Raw genomic sequence first — 18,684 nt, forward strand, 5'->3', positions numbered from 1 at the left:
ATTATTTTTAAAACAGACTTTTTCATGTCAGCATATACAGTTATAACATGTAAGCTTTTTAATGTTAAATTAAAATTGCAAAATTTATGTAAAATAAAAAATAAAAGTTGTTTTATGCTCAAAACTTAATTAACTTTAAAATAAAATATCTTCTTGCGAATTTATATTTATATGTTGAGGTTTTCAAATAGCTATAGTTTACTCAAAAAGTAAATGTATTTAGTAAGACATGACTTTCACCAGCTTATGCTATGGGTAACGTACTGTTTAGGTTAATAATTACGTGTAACAGACGTTGGTATTTTACAAATTAAAATAATCGAAAGTTTATAACTCTTTTTTTTACTGACTCTAAATACACACAATTGTTAGACTTATGTAAATTCAAAACTAAACAACTACAATTGATAGACTTTTTTACCAACCCAGCGACCTTTTTTTTTTGCACTTGTCTTTTTTCCCTTATCTCGTTTTAGAAGATAATATTTTAGAGAAAAAAGTTCACTTGTAGTTATACAAGGCATATGCAGCCAGCACACTTCAACTTGATTTTTGTTTTTAGTTTTTTGTAACACCAAGTTAGCTATTAAAAATTTTTTGTTCATAAGCGTCATAAAATTAGCCAATCAGGACATCAGATGAAAACTTCGCAGGTCGCTCATTTGACTAAGAATTTCAATGTTTCGCCTAAAAGTGGGGAGAACAACTTTGACAGCTTTCATTTGGACGATACGACGCCACCTTACGGCTACTACTCGGTGGACAGCACCCAGGAATTCTTCTCACCTAGGCAGAACTATCAAATAGGGGAAAGCACCGGAAGCGAAATTGACTTTAATTCGAACCAGGGACAAGTTTCGAGCCAGGGGATGACCCCAATGTCGAGCGGGTCAAGTCAGATTGTTTTTTCTCAAAGTGTAGACATCACACAAAAAGTTAATAGAGGTTAATAGTCTTGTACTTTGTTAATAAATAAATTTCAGAAAGTTTTATGTAATCGATATATAAATATATTTTAACAAAAGAAATGTATGAATAAAAATATTCTTTCTTTTATATTTATAATAACATTTAAACATTAACGTAAAGTTTTATTTTCTCTTTTTTATTTAAAACAAAAACAGTTTTATTGAGCGCAGTATTTATCATAATATAATTCGACGAGAATAATTCTTTTTATAAACAACTATCTTATATTTTAACGTCAAAAAGCTACTGAAAGTATTATACACAAGTATTTTAAATTAATAAATCTTTATTTTGCATCTTTATTCGAAACAAACAAAATGGCGTTTCACTAAATTGTAGTACGAACAACACAAAGTTGCAACTGTTGTATAACCAAAAAAATTTTTATTAATAAATAGCATTCATAAAAAAGCTATTTACACTTTGATATTAAACAATCGTAAGTAACTAGATATGCTAGTAGTATAGATAGCTGAAGGGTTTAAAATATAGAAGTTTCGTTTTAAGATACTAAAAAAGTTTTGCCGACTAGCAGTAAAACGTTTAGTGGGCTTGAGAAAAGGAATAAAGTTTGATAATTAACTTAATTAATTGGAATTAAGTGTTTGACTAACAAATTACAAGTTTTGTAGACGCCGGTAAAAATTCACGCAAATTTGCAGCAAATTAAGCGGCCATCATCCCGGTGAACCAATGTAGCTACCGGTCTAAACGGCTAAAAAGTAGTTATATTTTTGATAAAAAACGTTTTATTTAACTCACCTTGTCTTCCTTTTAAGCCGCAATGAGGTGAATTTATGATTCTTTTTCCGGTGGTCGCTTTTACTTAATTGAAATTACGCGAAATGCGAAGTTAAATTTTTATTTTACTTAAAACTTCTTGTCGATTTACTTAAAATATATTTTTTTTAGTATTAATGCAAGATTAATTTTAGCAAATAGTAACAAAGATTTATGTACAGAAGACACAATTAAATTACAAAAACGCATATACATTTTTTATTTTTTTTACAACACTTGCTCAGATACAAACAGGAATACTTCAAAGTTCATGACTCAACTTAATTTTATCATTAAGTTATTCAATTAATATTTTTTTTAGGTTTTACAAGAAACTGCATGGGGTGCGGGCACCTAATTCACGGCCCCTACATCAGCACGTCACAAGGGGTCGACTGGCACTCACAGTGTCTCAAGTGCGCCACATGCGGATGTAACCTGGGAGATATGAGAACCTGTTATATCAAGGACGACAAACCTTACTGCAAAAACGATTATTTCAAGTTTGTATAAGATTATATATGATACTTTTGTAATACGCTTGATTTTGTTTTAGTGCTCGAAGAATGTATCTCACATGTAATATATCAGAAACTTTAAAATTAAGTAATTACTTGGTAATATGTTAAGTCTATTTTAGATCACTATGAAAGCTATTTTAGTATTCATCTATGTAGAAGAGGTTTAAATGAAAATTTAATTTTAGAAAACACTACTTTAGAAACATTTGTTTTTCTTAAAACAACTAGTAAGTATACAAACAAGTGGTTACAAAACAATTCAAGTTCAGACAACTAAAACTCTTGAAAAAAAAAAAAAAGGGCCACATTTCAAATTTTAGTAAACATTTTATTTAAATAATAAAAGCGATCATAGGTCTATATAATACCTACAAACAGATTTTTTGACTTTGCAAATTTTAAATATTTTTCGAGGTATGTCAAATATAAGTTTTAAAGCTTAGAATTTTTAAGAACATGTTTAACTTCTCTGTAAATAAATAATTTTTTTTTAAATAATAATAGTGTTTTTGGATATTAATTAAACCTACAATTGTTTTTTTTTTTTTTAATTTATTACTTTTAGAGTTGTAGTTTTCTAAACCTTTTTTTAAGAATTTGAATTGTCGGAATTTGAGTTGTCTGAATTTAAATAGTCGAGCACCCCAAACTTACTAACAAGTTGTGTACCGTTTACTCAAATATTTTTAGTTTTATATTACTTATCAATCATACTTTGTTTTTCATTTTTTCAAATTAATTAATTATATGTTCATTAATATATTTTATTTACTTACATAACTGAAAATTTTTAATCACCGTTTTACATTTAATTAAACTTAGTAGTCATGAAAAAAACGAACAGCAATACTTCAAGTTATATAAATAAGTTAGTTTGTGAATTATATTTTACAATACTCACACTCTATCTTAAAATATCTTAAAATAAAAAGTTTACATAGTCATAAACTGTATTATATTAAAATTAAACACTTTAATCTTGAAAAGGACCATGATGCGCTGCAAAAACCTTAAAACTTTAATGCTAAACAGCGATGAATTAAAATTAAACTTGCAAGTGACACGAAATCGATCAAATAATATTCAACTGAAGCTGCAAAACCTTTTAATTTTGACGCTGGTGATTGAAAACACCTGTTTTGTTTAAAAAACCTCTGAAATGTTTTAAAAAAATTAAAAAGATTACAAAGCTATTTTCGCATGTCTCAAATTGGTCTTCTGCATTAACTTAAAAGCAAAACTGTCAGTTCAATTAATTCACGTGACAAACATTTATATTGAAGCTCTGTGTATTGAATATTGGACTATTTTGTATCGTTGTTGTTTAAAAACAAACATCTTGGAAAACATTAAAAAAAAAGTTTTTTGCTGAAATGGATATTTATCGCAAACCACACGAATTTAACTGCTAAATTTGATAATTCAATTAACTAAATAGTAAAAAAATTTGAATTAAAGTTTGAAGAAAGTGCGTGAAGTGGAAATTAAAGTTCAAACAAAAAAGTAACTTATATTTTGCCTGTTAAACAATCAAAGCTTAAAAACGAAAATACACAAAAACTACGCGATTAAGAAGAATAACAATATTTTTAAGCCTCTGTACAAATATGGACAAATATTTTTTTATGATATGTAAGTATTCATACTTTAAACTGTGTAACTGCAAGATAATTTATCTGATTAACTTGTTACGTTAAATGTTTAAATAATTTTAGTTTCTTAGCTTTTTTAGTTTTTATAAACTTTTTTTTTTTTAACTAAGTTTAGAAAAATAAAAATTAACTATACTTTGTGTATTTTAAAATAATCTTAAATTTTGTCACTTATACAATGTTAATAATTTTCTTAATGAAAAAATTGATTTATGTTTTTAAAACAATTTAAATATAAAACACACTGGAATTAATAACACGTAAATATCAAAACAAATCTTAAACTTCAAATTAAAAAAAACTAGATTTTTTATTTTTTAATTTAGGTTTAAATAATTCAGTTTTGCATTTTAAAAGGCCTTAAAACCCGACTCCAAAATTGTATAATTGTTTAGTTATCGAGAATTATCAATGTTATTTTTACTTGCTGACTTTCAGTGTTAATTGCAAAAACCGATTCTTTTGCCAAACTCGATCTGATTTTAAAGTTGCGCGCGACGAAATTGATTTTGTTTGGTAAATAAAAAATCTAAGACATAAAATAAAACATTTAAAGTCGTTCGTTAAGTATTTTCTAGGCCGAAGATTTTTAATTGTTTTTTTTTACTTAACTTTTTCTAGCTTGACAGAAGCTAAACAACTTAATCTTTAAAATACGTGTTAAATTAAACTCAGCTTTCTAAAAATTTAATTTTTTTTACTAAAGTTTAAAAAAGGTTGTTAAAAGTTTATATTTTTTTAAAGTATGCAAATGTTTTTAAAAGAGTAAAACACACCAGCGACTAAATAGTTCTAATATTTTTAAACATACACTACATATTTTAGAATTAAAATATAAAAATATTATTTTTATTTTCGAGTGATTGATATAATCGTATGAAAAAGCAAATATACTAAATTACATTGACGACATATGACACCCGTGTGACAAAAATTCCAAGTAGGCAGTTAAAAATTAAGCAAATTTTACAACTGTGAAAATTTTATAAATCCATATTATAATTCACACTTCTCATAAATAAAACGGTCGTGTGACAGAAAAGTGTCTGTTTTGTTTTGTTCCATTGTCAGCAGTCTCATAAATATTTCACAAGTTTAAACAAGCAAGATTTCATTCTTATCTCTCCTTCATTTTAAAACTGGCCGTCAAAACTTGATTCAAAACATTGACATTTTTTTTTAAATTATTTCCGATACAAGCGAGTTTAAGTTTTTCTGCATTTGTAAAGACAAAAACAAAGTCAAAATTTTTTTTGACGAATACAAAACTAACAGCGAAAGTTTCCAGTCTTTTCACTGTTTAGTATCTTCCGCCTAATACAGTCTCTTATTTACAACTTGAGCCCCAAAACTTGTTTAATCTTGTAATATTAATTGCTGCTTCTTCAAGCTTCGTCTTGTTTAATGTCACTCAATTTTTTCATGCTCGCCCGTGCATGACGTGTAAACGCTGATTTTTTACAAAACAATTTTCCGGTTGAAAAAAAATTCAAGTGCCATTCACTGAGATCATGTTACGCTTTAGGCAGCTTTTGTTACGTAGACAACAGAGCCGGAAATTCGAATAAGAAGCAGAATGCGTCAACCCAACAAGCAAGAATAAGTGATAGAGATTAAACCCCTCTGTTCTTGCTAGGAAACATTACTACAAAAAGAAAGAGCAATTAATCAAACGGTTTCTGACTTGCAGCTTGATTTTACAATCTCGAGCCAAAGTTCACTCGATGGCGGCAAGCACTTAGCCTCTTTCACACCCAGTCGGCCTCTTTGAGCAAACTTAACGAAGTTACTTATGTTTGTAAATAATGTTTTTAAGATTTCAAAACTTGAAAAAAAATCGTATAGGAATAATCTAAAATTGTGAGCAAAGTTTACATTTCAGTTCGTAATGCTACCAGAAACGTTGCCACGTTTTTAAAATCATCGCTTTATTACCTGCCTCACCGCAAATTTGTGACGTCATAGTCAAAACCGACAAAGGCTCAGCGACGTCAGCAGTGAAATGCCATAACTTAACAGTTCAAAGAAGAATTTAGAATCTCTCATGAAACCTGAGCTGCTTAACTCTTACGTTGCCAACTGCAATTAGCTTGAAGTGAATTGATAACTCGCGATAATAGGAAGTTGCTACATTGTCGCTTGCAGTTGTCGTTGTTGGTGTGAAGCCAAAATATCGATGCCGTAAACATAGAAGTACCCTTATAACAGTAATAAATAATAGACAGAATATTAAGGTTATAATTACTTATAAACTATTAGTAGTTTTAAAAATTACTTCGTAAAGGGTGTTTTAATATATTTTGTTTGTTAATATTTTCATCAGTGGGCCGCCATTCAAAAGTTAACGTGATGTTTTTCCTAAATGACGTAATGTATGTTCGAGGCTTTAAGTTTTCGAGTTTCGAGATGCTCGCCTTGCAATAGCGTAATCAATACAAAATATCTACATTCGAAAACTACTCGATAGTTTTTCCTAAAACTTTATGATGTCTAATTAATTTATTTTATTTAGTTTTATCCAGTGTTTGCCTGCGGTTTATTGAAGCTTTATGTCGATAACTTAATATAGAAAATAACGATTTTGTTAAATCAATTTTATAACTTTTTTTTTACAAAACGTATTACAACTAATCAATGAAACATGAAAATATTGTATGAAAAAGTCTAAAATCTTTATTATGTTAAAAAATATACCAAGCATTAATCATCATTAATTCAATTATTAATCATTTAATCGCTAAAAACAACAAAAAAACTTAGCACTTAGAATGGCAATCAATACTTATGCTTGTGTTGCACACAAACACACAAAAGACGATTTAAACTGACACCACTAATTACCAGTAGGCTGTGTTTAAACACACAAGCTTGACCCAAAACACCAAACTTCGTTTATTTTCACCAAACACATTAAATTGAACATCCATCAAACAGATTAGTAGTTGAAAAGTTGTCGAGTTTCCGTAACTTGTTCGTGCCTTGCTACGAGCTTTATTTGCAAAACAAGTATAAGTTTCAATCTGCAAAAAAAGTGATCTGTAAACAAACTTTTCATAAGCTGTTAGAAACGATACTTTAAATCGTTAGTTAATAAATAGCCGTTGTATAAGTGCTATTATGTGATACTTATGCTAAAATCAAAATCAGTTAAAAAAAACTAAGATAGTGAATATATGAATAATTAAGTCTTCATACACTTAATCGTGCCTATATATTATATATATATAACAATATACTGTTTATAAGCACTAAAAGCTTCTTGTTAGATTTTTTATTACTTACGACAAAACAAACCAGACTTAAGCTTCGAAAAAGACTTTGTTTAAAATATTAAAAAAAAAAAAAAAGGAAACAAAGAGTTTGCTTGAAATTTCTTTCCGGGTGTATTTTCTTTATGGAAAACATAGAAAGCAAAACTAAATTTATACTGAAAACTAACATGATTAAATTAGCAACAAAGACTACAAATTTGTGAGGTCTAACAGTCTGCATGATTCGCGACAGTCGACACATGTTATCGGCAGAAAAAGTTTTTGCTTAATTATTACTGATTCATACGATTGCCAATTTTCATTGTAGAAATTTTTTATATTTCTATGTTAGCTTTTAAAAATTTCGGTGAACCTACGCTTAGAAAAATAGCATGGTTTATCATTTAAATAATTTTAAACTTAAGTATTTAGTTTTAAACTTGAATTCGCTGAAAGGATTAAATTGTAGCTAAAATATCAGTTTCATTTTGAAAGTTATTGTTTTACCGTCTACAGATAAGAAAGTTTTAATCAATTATTCGAAAACACCAAAGTAAACCACAACAACGGTCTTAGTTAAATTTCAATGACGTCATAATAGTTTCTGAAGTCAGTTGCCAAGTTACAATGCAGCTCAGGTGGCATAGTACGATTGATTGAGCAAAAAACTCAATCCGGACTGTCGACTGGAATTGAGGAACAGACACACAAGCAGACACAACAAACAGAGAATATTTACAAGTAAATACACAGTGAAAGTCCTACGGGAGCGAGTATTATTATCAGGAACCACTGGCATATAATTACGTCATAATAGTCTGTCAATGCCCACGTAACTCTCAGTTTGTGTCTTTTCATAAGTTCTTTAGCTCATATTATAGTTTGTGCAACCGGTTGTCTTTTTATCAGTATTATTTTACAAATAATATTTGAATAATTTGAGCTTAACAGTTAAATTATTATAAATGATAGAAAGTGCATAAAGAAAAAAATATTTGATAATTTGCATAATAATAATATTTTTTTTAGTTTATACACAACAAAAAAAGATAATCAATATGAAAATTCTTATTATTTAAAGATTCTCTAACAAAATTTTTGATTATCAAAGGTAAACATTTTCCAAAAAACTACTAAAAACGTAATTAAAAACCTATTAAACTATTAAAAAACGACTTTAACTTTAAAGAATTGATAATTAAGTTATTTTTTCAAAATAACATTAAGTTGCTGCTTTTAGAAAACCAATTAATTTAGTGGTTTAATTTTACTAAGAATAAATTTTCTTGAAGATTTCAAATTGTAAATAATCTTTTAAACTCAGTCCCTTTTAAAGAGTTAGAAAAAAAGTTATTTTGAAACTTGTACAACATTTGAAAGCTTAAGTAAGTTGTTCTTAAAACTTTTATTTGAAACACCTTCAACTAAAACAAGTAAACCAATAAGAAACGTAACTAAGCTGTGCTTTATTTTTAGCTTGTTTGCTCCGAAATGTGCAAAGTGCAAACTTGGACTGGTCAAAGGGGAGTTTATGATGTCTAGCAGAGATAAAAAGTATCACGTTCAGTGCTTTAGGTTAGTACATCATTACAAAAGTTTGTTTGACCCATCAATCTAGCTTTAAAATTCTAAACAGCTTCTGGTGCATGAACACTATAACAATAAATTTATATTTTTCAAAAGTAGTTTACCTAAAACTATTGAAAGTAGTTCTTTTTAATGTTGAGCACGTTTTAATAATTAGACGTTAATTATGAATCATTTGTTATCAGTTGATTTGCATTACAGATGTTACACCTGCCACAAACAGCTGATACCAGGAGATTCTTTTGTATGTAACGACGATGGGAGCATCTACTGCTTGCGAGATTACGAAAAAATCTTCAACAAATCAGCAGACGACAACAGAGTTATTGGTGAGTCATTTGACTGTTAAAATGCTGTGGTACAATTTTGTAAAAAGTAATGTTTTAAAAAGTGTCATCTTATAGGCAAAGGTATTTACAAAAATTTAAAGCTTAATTTCCAAACAAAGTTATATGTTCTACTTCATGCTGAAATTTCAAAAAAGATATGTTACTTTTTAAACGTTTACCTTAACTTAAAACTTAATAGGACTTATTCATTGAGCAATCAAGTTTAAAAATGTTTTTGTTAAACGTTTATTATTTTAAGGTAAACAAAAGTATTTTAAACATTTTAAAAACAGTTTGTTTGAGTTTTTATGTTTATTATTTATTTAGTTTTTTCAATATTCAGTTTTTACTTGTCCTTTGTTGTTAGTAAATGTCAATACTTATAAGGTGCTCTAGTAAAATTAAAAAAAATTATACATTTTATTTACTTTTTAAAGTAAAACTTGTTTAAGATTATTTGAATTGATAACTGTATTTATATTATAGTAGCATGATAGTTTTCTAATACAAATATTTATTTTCGTATTCATTTTCAATATCAAATAAAAATAAATAAACTGGTTGTGCAAATCTACCTATAATACCATTTGAAGTACATTTACTAAACAGAGACTTAAAGTTAAAACATACAAAATGTAACTTAAACACCCTAAATTAAAGTTTTAATCACTTATTAACCTCTAACTTGCTCGAGGTGTCAGAAGCTCAAACAGAAGTCAGTCAACCGTGAAGAAAACATACTCCCTTGTCAGTGGCTACTATTTAATAAGGTAATCCGTGCAAGTTAACCTCCCATAACTCGACCTTCGCACTTTGCAATCTGATCAGATTTTCCGCGGCAAAACTTGCAGCACAATGAAGCTCGTTGTAGAGTGAAGAGGGAATTACTACTAATCAAAACTTTTTTTGATTGTTGAAACTGAAAAGTTTTTGAACTTCTGGCTTTTCCGTTTGTTTTTTTTAATTAGTTATCGCCTTAAATTAGCACCAAAATGTTATTGATCTTACTGGTTTTGGTTCTGCCTTTCTTGCTGCGTAGAGAAACTCTCGCAAGATAAAAACGTCAAAGCTAATTATTAATGTGTGATAAAGTTGAAGAAAGCTTAGCAGAAAAATTTATCCGTTTAAATTATTATTCTTTTGTGCATTCTTGATACTTTTTTTTAACAAATTTAACATTGAGGATGTTTACAAAGCCAAAAGTAATGGCTAAAAAAACAAAAATGTTCTTTTTCCTTCCATACTTTAAAAAATTATTGTTTTTCTCCACTACCTTTACATACATAGTTTCTTAAATTGTCGACTAAAAAAGTAGTTTTTACTTTTGATGCATGATGTACCTGATAAAGTTTAGAAAAAATGCATATTTCTAGTAACTGTGTTCGAGCAAGTTTGTTTAATTGTTTTATCCAATGAATTGAAACCTTAAGCAAAATAATTTTAATAACTAGTAAAAAGCGAGCTTACGCATTAATCAGTAAACTTTGATAAAACAGTGCTGTCTAAAAACAACTTAATATTTATATAAACATTGTATGTTTGATCAACGTTAAATGACAATATTAAGAACGTTTTTTATGTTTTAAATTAAAATATTTTTTTAAAATTCAATGCTACAAAGTCTAAAAAATAATTCAAAAAAAAAGTTTAAACCAAATCGATCAAAAGCAAACTAATTATGCGGAAACAATGACGTCGACGCACCAATGTTTATGACCAAACAAAAGCTGTTCCCAACTGACATTCACTTCTTCAAATATTAATAAGAAGACAAGTGTCCTTCGAAGCGACAGTCACTTTGAAGCTGTCACACGAAAGCAAATTGCCACAATTAAGGTATTAGTACAACGATAACGACACGTCGTCTCAAGCTTTTACAAAGTCACCTGCAAAATAGTTGAAGCTGACTTTCAAGTTATAAACTGCTGTAGTTAAAATAATTGACTTTATCGGAATTTTCTATCAGCTTCGACTTGTATGTAAGTGTTCGAATTTTTCTTTTTGTTGCTAAAAATGTGCCACTGATTTTTCACACTTTTTGTAAATATTCTTTTGAAACTAATGTAGTTTTTTGTAACGATGACCAGCCTTTAATTTATTTCTTGTTACTATTTTTAAAAAGACGTTGTCAAAGTACAAAATTATTAAATGACACGCTTTAAACGCCATACGCCATTTTCTACACATACTTCAAAGACTAAACTAAATTAGTTGTTTTTGTTAAATTACTTTGAAAGTAAAAATGTTTATAAAAGTTCAAAACAAAAACTTTAAAAATTAGTAGAACATTTTTAAATTTTTACTTGCAGACGCATACACGGGTCAAATATTCCCAGGACAGAACATGGACAACGATTGCAGGGGAGACATTTCATCGGGGGAGCGCGGCAAGGATCAAGGGGCAAGCAGCAAGAGGAGAGGCAAGACGACGAGACAGAGGACGGTGCTGAACGAGAAGCAGCTGACGGTGCTGCACACCTTCTACGACAACAACTGCAGGCCCGACGCCATCATGAAGGAGCAGCTGACCGCCATGACCGGCCTCCCTCAACGAGTCATCAGGGTGTGGTTCCAGAACAAGCGGTGCAAGGACAAGAAGAGGTCGATCGCGCTCAAGCAGCAGCAACAGCAGAAGATGGAGCAGCCGCAGAATTCCGGGCAGCAAAAACAGCAGGTTAGCTGGTTTGATGTTAAGTTTCAAAAAAAAAAAACTTCTTATCTAAAACTAATTTAATGGGTACAGATTTATCATAAAATAATAATTTATTTTTAATTATAGTGCTTTTAGTTAGTTCGTAAATTTTTTATTCTGTTAAAGTGATTTTTATTAAGTTACAATAACAATAAATAACTTTAAAATATTTAAACAATGCCCTGACCTGTATTTTTAGTTTTAAATTCTAAGTTAATCTATGTGAAATACTTTGAAAAACTATTTTTCAGATAGATAAACAAAAATTAGACAGTTCTAAAAGTTAATTTTTGCTACTAGAATAAATAATCTTAAAAGCAGTCTAATACTAGCTTATTACATGTAAAAAAACAAATAGTTAACTAATATTAAAAGTTTTTTAAATGCAGCTATCTTCACAAAGATTAAATAAATAAAACTTTCTTACGACGCTTATTTATGTATAATAAAAAATTAAATTCTTACGATTGGAGCTGCTAATCGAGCAGATATACATATTTTTAGTTAGATTTGTTTTTTTTTTGTGTAAAATGAATTTTAAACATATAAATTACGAACATTTAAAACTGTTGATAAAATAGAATGAAACAAGAGTGTCAGTTAAGAAGTAAGTGACTTATTAATTTTTAATTTTTTGACAACTTAACATTGTTTAAAGACTGTTTGCTTAAAAGCAACGTAAAGATTTTTTTGTTACATTAAATTAGGTATATTCTTATCATATACATGTGCAGGATGCATAGAAGCACTGTTGCTTATTTTACATAATACTTGACAAAAAATTACTTTTTAAATGAAAAAATAGCAATACAAGTTTTGAAAATCGGCTTTAAAGATTTTGTTTATACCATTACGTTCGTAACATTCTACTTAGTTCCCATAAACTAATTAAACTTCATTGAATACCGTCAGTTAATATATTCACTACTTTCTATTGCACTTCCACACCGATTAATGTCAATCCTGACCCTTAACAAACATAAGCATCTCGCTTGTATTTGAGCCAGCAACATGTTACTTTCGAAGGTTCTTGCCAAATTTCACGCCTATCGTGCCACCCATTAAGCCTCAACACCGAAATCTTATGACGTCATAATCCAATGCATTGCGCACAGCTGCAGTTTGTAAGAGCTTGCCTTGTTATGCTTCTATCTTGAAATTGCTGACCATCTACGCTTACTTGGCTAACAAAAATTTTGATCAGTATTAAACTGTTTTTTAAAAGTCTTTTTATTTCAAAATTTTTGGCAAGACAAATGAAAAACTTTGATACAAAGTCTAAAAATATCAAAATGCTTTAAACTTAAACTTGTTTGAGTCTTTTTTTCAATGTCTAAACATTGTTACTGTGACCAAATGAAATTTATTTTATATAAAGTGTCTTCTTTATAAGTTAAAACTTAAAATTATCACAATATAGTACCTTTTATTAATAATTTTTCATATGGTTTTAAATAACTTATGTTTTGTTGTAACAACAATTTTTTTCATTAATATTATTTATTAGTTAAAAAAACTTCAGCTTCATATTTATAAGTACGATGCAATTTATCAATTTAAACGTTGTTTTGTTAGTCGTTTTTTTTTTAATTTAGACTTGTAAAGATAAAGCATATACTTTATAAACATCATAAAGACTTTGAACCTTATAAAGTTTTCATACATCAAAAATTTACGAGCTTAAAACTTATGAACGACTGTTTTGGTGGTCCATTTGTTAAATTTTACCTTTATAAGTTTTACGAGGTAAACAAGTCATAAAAAGAAAAATTCACCAACATTTTATTTGGTGTAACCGACAATTTCGCACTTTTACATCTTAGCAATGGTTAATGACGTGATTATGATAAACGACATCCATTTGCGTTGCCCTGACGATGGTTGCCATATGTTCAAGACGCTCCTTTGGGAAGTTGTTGCCATGGAAGCGTTGTGCCACAAATTTAATTACTCGTTCATCATGTTGGATTTTATGTTGGTAAAAAAAAACAAAACTGATTTTATTTTTATTCCTTTTATTTTAAATGTGACACATTACTTATAAATTTTGTTTAACACTAAAATGCAGAAAAAGTAAATATAATCAGCATATATTTAAAGGCTTAGAAATTTATTAAATGATGTCTATAAAAAAACATACTTGTACTGGATTTTACTTTTGTTAGGCTAAAAACTTAAAAGAATTGATATAAAAATGCTCATATAGTTCTGAAATTCTGATTTAAAATTTTAGGTAAACCTACCTGAAAATTGAAACTTAATTTGGCTGTAATAAATCCAACTAACATTTTTAATAGTGAATAAACAGTTGAAAACATGAATATAAGACAAAAGGAAAAAGTTTGCAATTAAAGGCATTTTAAGTTGAGTTAAGGCTGTATTTTAAGTAGAATTTCTGCCTATCCGACTTTGAATCATTTTTTTCTTTACACCTGCTTGAAAATGTGCTACTAATCAAAAACAAAATAGAAGAAAACAGAAATACGAAAACAATTCATTTATTTTTAATTAACTTGGGTCGGAAGCGCGTGGCAACTTTTAAAAATACAAGTTGTTACGTCATAAAGGTCAGAGAAAGGCCAGAGAGGCCAAACCGCTCATTTTTGTTGTTGGCGCCGCGGAGCAGGGACGAGGTTTCTGAATACTCATGAGCTCATCGATCATTGTGGTTTGAGATAAGGAATTTTTCCTTCTTCTTACTTTTCATGGATTTAAGTTGTGAAAGACACTACTTGATACTTTTTTCCTTTAACAAGCCACAAGCCATTTTGTCCGGTGAATATTAAAACAACGAGGTTTCTGATTGAAATAACAAAAAAAATGCAAACAATTGAGCATGTGATCAATAGTTTATTTAATTTAATGACACGCAAACCGCTTATTTGGTTGTATTACCAACATTTTATTAAAATAAAGTATAGTGACACATAAATAGAAATACAAAGAAAATAAATATCAACATAAGTGAAGTATTTTAATATTCATATGTAAAACAAAAATAAGTTTCAGTAGTTTTCTGTAAATTTATTCATAAGTATCAGTAAGATCACTAAAGTGTGTAATTTGTACCTATATTTTAAGTGACCGATCAGCTACAAATTTCTATCTCTTAAGTTTTTACAGAAAACACTTTTACAAGTTTAATTTAAATTTTGATTAATCTACTAAAGCAGTTTTCGACGTTTTTAAGTTAATTTGCGTGCTAAATAAGTAGAATTATTTTTTGTCTATAATGAAAAATTTTAATAATTACGTTTGTAACAGGTAAAAATGTAAAAGTAAACTATAAAATATTAATACTTTTCAAAGTATACGTTTATAAAACTTCCATAAACATGCAAAATATTTCAATCAAAGTTGAATTAAAACACGTTCAAGTTATTTTTAGGCAAAAGCTTATATTAAACTTTGTGTGAGTAGGAAACTATCAAATTAAAAATATTTTTAAATAATGTTTTTGTAAAAAACTTTTCCTTTTTAATTCGGATGTCCAAAAAAAACGTTCAAGAATTTTTGCTCATACTATTTTTATTTTTATTTTACCAAGTGCTAGCTTGTAATTTATTTATTAAATTAACATCATCAGAAAATCATAAAATATTCAGCAAACTGCTTCAATAAGCTTTCACGATGGTAGTCACAGAAGTAAAACAATTATTTTATTAAACAAATTAAATTTTACAATTGCACTTCCCTGTTGCATTACAAATGGTGGCGTAGTTTGCTAGTAGAATTTTTTATTAGGATTTGAAATTTACTTTCATCAGTAAGAAATATAAACGAATTGCTACCACAATTTAGTTCAATTTATTTAGTTTGTTTTATTTTTTTAAAGATGAAACAAAGTTTGTATAAAAACTAGTCTAATTAACATAAGTTTACACATTTTTATGAATATATTTCTGTTTATAACTTTTATAAAGTTACAAAATTAAATTAAAAAAACATCAAAATAGCCAAACTAATCCTTAGAAAAAATCGCATTCTAAATAGATAAAATGCTAGCAGTGTATAATTCATTCAAATAAGCTTCAAATTCACATCAAGCCCGCATTCTACAGCTGTATAGTGACGTCATAATCACAAGTGTTGCACAAGTGTGCTGCGTGTCCCTAATCATCAAATCAACGATATCAACTTTCTATAAGAAGACGATAATTTTTCTTGTATTGATTTAAATATTTGTTCATTGTTTTTATTTGTGGCAGCTGAATGGGATAAACAGTTTCAAACTTGAATAATTTTTGATTGGGATTTTTTTATAGAGGTTTTAACTATCAAGACTTTCCTTCTCATTACTTGCAAAAAATTTCAAAGCGTGATACATTAGTTTAATATAGAAAAGTATTAGACTTTGAAAAAATATTGTTTTTTTTTCTTTAAAACGCTGAAAATAATTTTAGAACGAAGCACCCATCTTGAACGAAGGACCTAAACAGTCAGACCAGCCGGTCAGCATTCAAGGACAAAATTTAAACCAGTCCATTGACCAGTCAAGGGTCTACCACCACCATCAGAAGCAGCAGCAGCCGGCTTGGAAGGCGCTGAGTGATTTTGCACTGCAGAGCGAGATAGAAAAACCGCCGTTTCAGCAGCTGGTTTGTTTGTAAAGTGCTTTATAATAAATGATGAACTTTACCACAAGACCATCAACAACAGTATCCGAAACAACCTAGTGCATATGCATTTAAGCCCGCTTGGTTTAGATCTCAGCAGCGTCTGATAAAGACAGGCATAGTCGCGAATAACCTAATAAGGACAAAACTGGTCGTAGGTTGTCTCGGATACTGTTGTTAATGGTAAAGTATGGTATAGTTAATTTCAATTAATGATGACTTATAGATATGTATCAAAGCGAGGTCAATACCTATAAATGACTGACCTAACTTTGATACAAAAGCTGAAACGTATGTACAAATGTTCAAAATAGTTTGTCATGTAAAAAATATAAACTTTTAAACCATGAAAAACAAAAACTAGGTGTTTCTTCCAGGTAAGCAACTTCTCGGAACAGGTTCCTTCTTCAATGTCTGATTGCTCGGAGGTTTGCAGCATCCCTTCTGTATCTTCTCACAGTTACTCCACTAACTCCCCTGCAATATCCTCTCCTTATAACACAGAACGTGAGACTGTTTGCAAACTTATAAATGAACGGCTTTATGCTACTTTTGTTTAAAACTTTTATTCCTTAACTAAACTTCAACTATACAGAGTCAAAGACTGTATTTACTGGCTGAACAAAGAAATCGAAAGAATGTTGATATCAAACAATTCGATGAAGACGAGGCTCAATAAGTTAAATAAGCTGAAGGCGCACGTTCAGATGTTCTCATACTAGAAATTTACCAAGCTGAAGCAGGTGTTCAATAGGGAAAACACCAAAATGAAAACTAATTCAATTTTAAATACAACTAGAGACTATTAAGGATTTGCCGTGACCACTTTATGGAATCAAAATAAAATAAAAAATTCAAACCCCTGGTGAAGGTAGGGCCGCTGGCTATTCTGGGCGAGAAAGTTCAGGATGAAAACTTTCAGGTTTAAATACAAAAAATACAATTTAGTCGTATTTCAATTTTATTCAAGTTAAATTTAAAATGAGATATTTTGACAATTTGCTTAATTAGTTGACTTCAAAATTAATTAGATACTTAATATGATTCTTTTTTTAACAGAAAGTCAAAATGAGACTTGGCAAGATAAAACAAAGGATATGGTACAATTTTTTTCATTGCTGTTTGACCCTCAATGCAGGAAAGTTTTGTTGAATTTCATGAAGTTTTCTGATTTCAAAACTCAAGTGCCACCAGAAAAATTTGAAAATCTACTCTGTGTTCAAAAACAAACAGCCTTGTTGTTGAATACTTTTATTTGAACTTATTGCCTGTTTGAATGCTCATTTGCAAGTTTTACATTATTAGCAAATATTCTACTACTTAAAACTTAAATGCATGCTGAAACTAAACTAAACATTTATATACTTAAATTCTAATAAACACTTGAAGTTAGGTAATGTCATCAGTTTCTAGTTTAAAATACTTTCTTTTTACTCAAACTTTTTAAAAGTTGTTTTAAAGATAATACTGTGCACAACATTTTGATAAATTAGTATTCATCGTTTTGTCAACACTTTTGTGATTACTGTATGCCTTTAGGTAAGATTATCTAATTTTAAAACAGTAACTTTTTTTTTTAACTTTAATGTTCAAGTTTAAGTAGAGTATTTTTTAACTTTTTATGTCTAATAAAGTTTTGATGCTGTAAATTTGCCTAAATTTATCAAGATAACTACCAATAAAACTTTAATTATTGATGTTTTCGTATTAATGATATGTAATTCATTTTTTATGTAATTAAGTTTTTTAGTTGTTTTTTTTTTCAAATACAATAAATAGTTTATTACATAAGTATATCTACCGCAAAGTATATTATATCATTACCACAGCTGTGTATTTCATTTTAGCTAATGAACATTTTCAAGGTAAAACGTTCTTCAATTACCTTCCTGTTAAGAAAATTTTCTCCTAATAGAGTTATTATGTCGTTTGCTCGTTAAAATTAGCAAAAAGTATGTCATTATTGTTTTTTTTTGTTTCTTCAGCAACGTTTTAAAAATACAATTTAAATTAGGATATTTTGAAGTTGACTAACGTTGGTTTAAACTTTATAAAAAATATTTTTTTTTAATTTTGAGGATTTTAAATATAAAATAAAGTATTTAAAAATCTATCAAGATTGCCTTGTTTTAAAGTTTAAGATAGATAAAAGTTTTTATCCGTAAACAATAAAAAAAGTATTATATTGCAATAATATTTAAAACTATTGAGTTTTGCTTTTATCTATATAGCATAATTGTTTTATAATTTAATTTCGACTGCAAAAAAGTTTATAATTATAATCATT

The 18,684-nt window shown here is 28.5% G+C and overlaps 1 protein-coding gene across 1 annotated transcript; it reads left to right on the top strand.

Moving 5' to 3' along the window:
* The first annotated feature begins 702 nt into the window (after positions 1-702).
* Positions 703-17,645, top strand: LOC145831664 (insulin gene enhancer protein isl-1-like). The gene is made up of 9 exons (XM_082938976.1): positions 703-945; positions 2,072-2,252; positions 8,650-8,748; positions 8,962-9,089; positions 11,399-11,763; positions 16,185-16,379; positions 16,775-16,904; positions 16,993-17,319; positions 17,457-17,645. Exons 1-8 carry the CDS (start codon positions 870-872, stop codon positions 17,016-17,018), a joined length of 1,200 nt encoding a protein of 399 aa, XP_082795102.1. The 5' UTR covers positions 703-869; the 3' UTR covers positions 17,019-17,319; positions 17,457-17,645.
* Positions 17,646-18,684: the final 1,039 nt, after the last annotated feature.

This window comes from Thalia democratica, chromosome 3, assembly GCF_965202585.1.
Source record: "Thalia democratica chromosome 3, ktThaDemo2.hap1.1, whole genome shotgun sequence".
Classification (NCBI taxonomy): domain Eukaryota; kingdom Metazoa; phylum Chordata; class Thaliacea; order Salpida; family Salpidae; genus Thalia; species Thalia democratica.

Excerpts from the sequence above, each read along its gene's own strand:
- LOC145831664 (XM_082938976.1), top strand. The coding sequence starts at position 870 with ATGACCCCAATGTCGAGCGGGTCAAGTCAGATTGTTTTTTCTCAAAGT. Across the intron at positions 946-2,071 it reads CACACAAAAAGTTAATAGAG|GTTTTACAAGAAACTGCATG; the intron begins GTTAATAGTCTT and ends TATTTTTTTTAG. Across the intron at positions 9,090-11,398 it reads AGACGACAACAGAGTTATTG|ACGCATACACGGGTCAAATA; the intron begins GTGAGTCATTTG and ends TTTTACTTGCAG.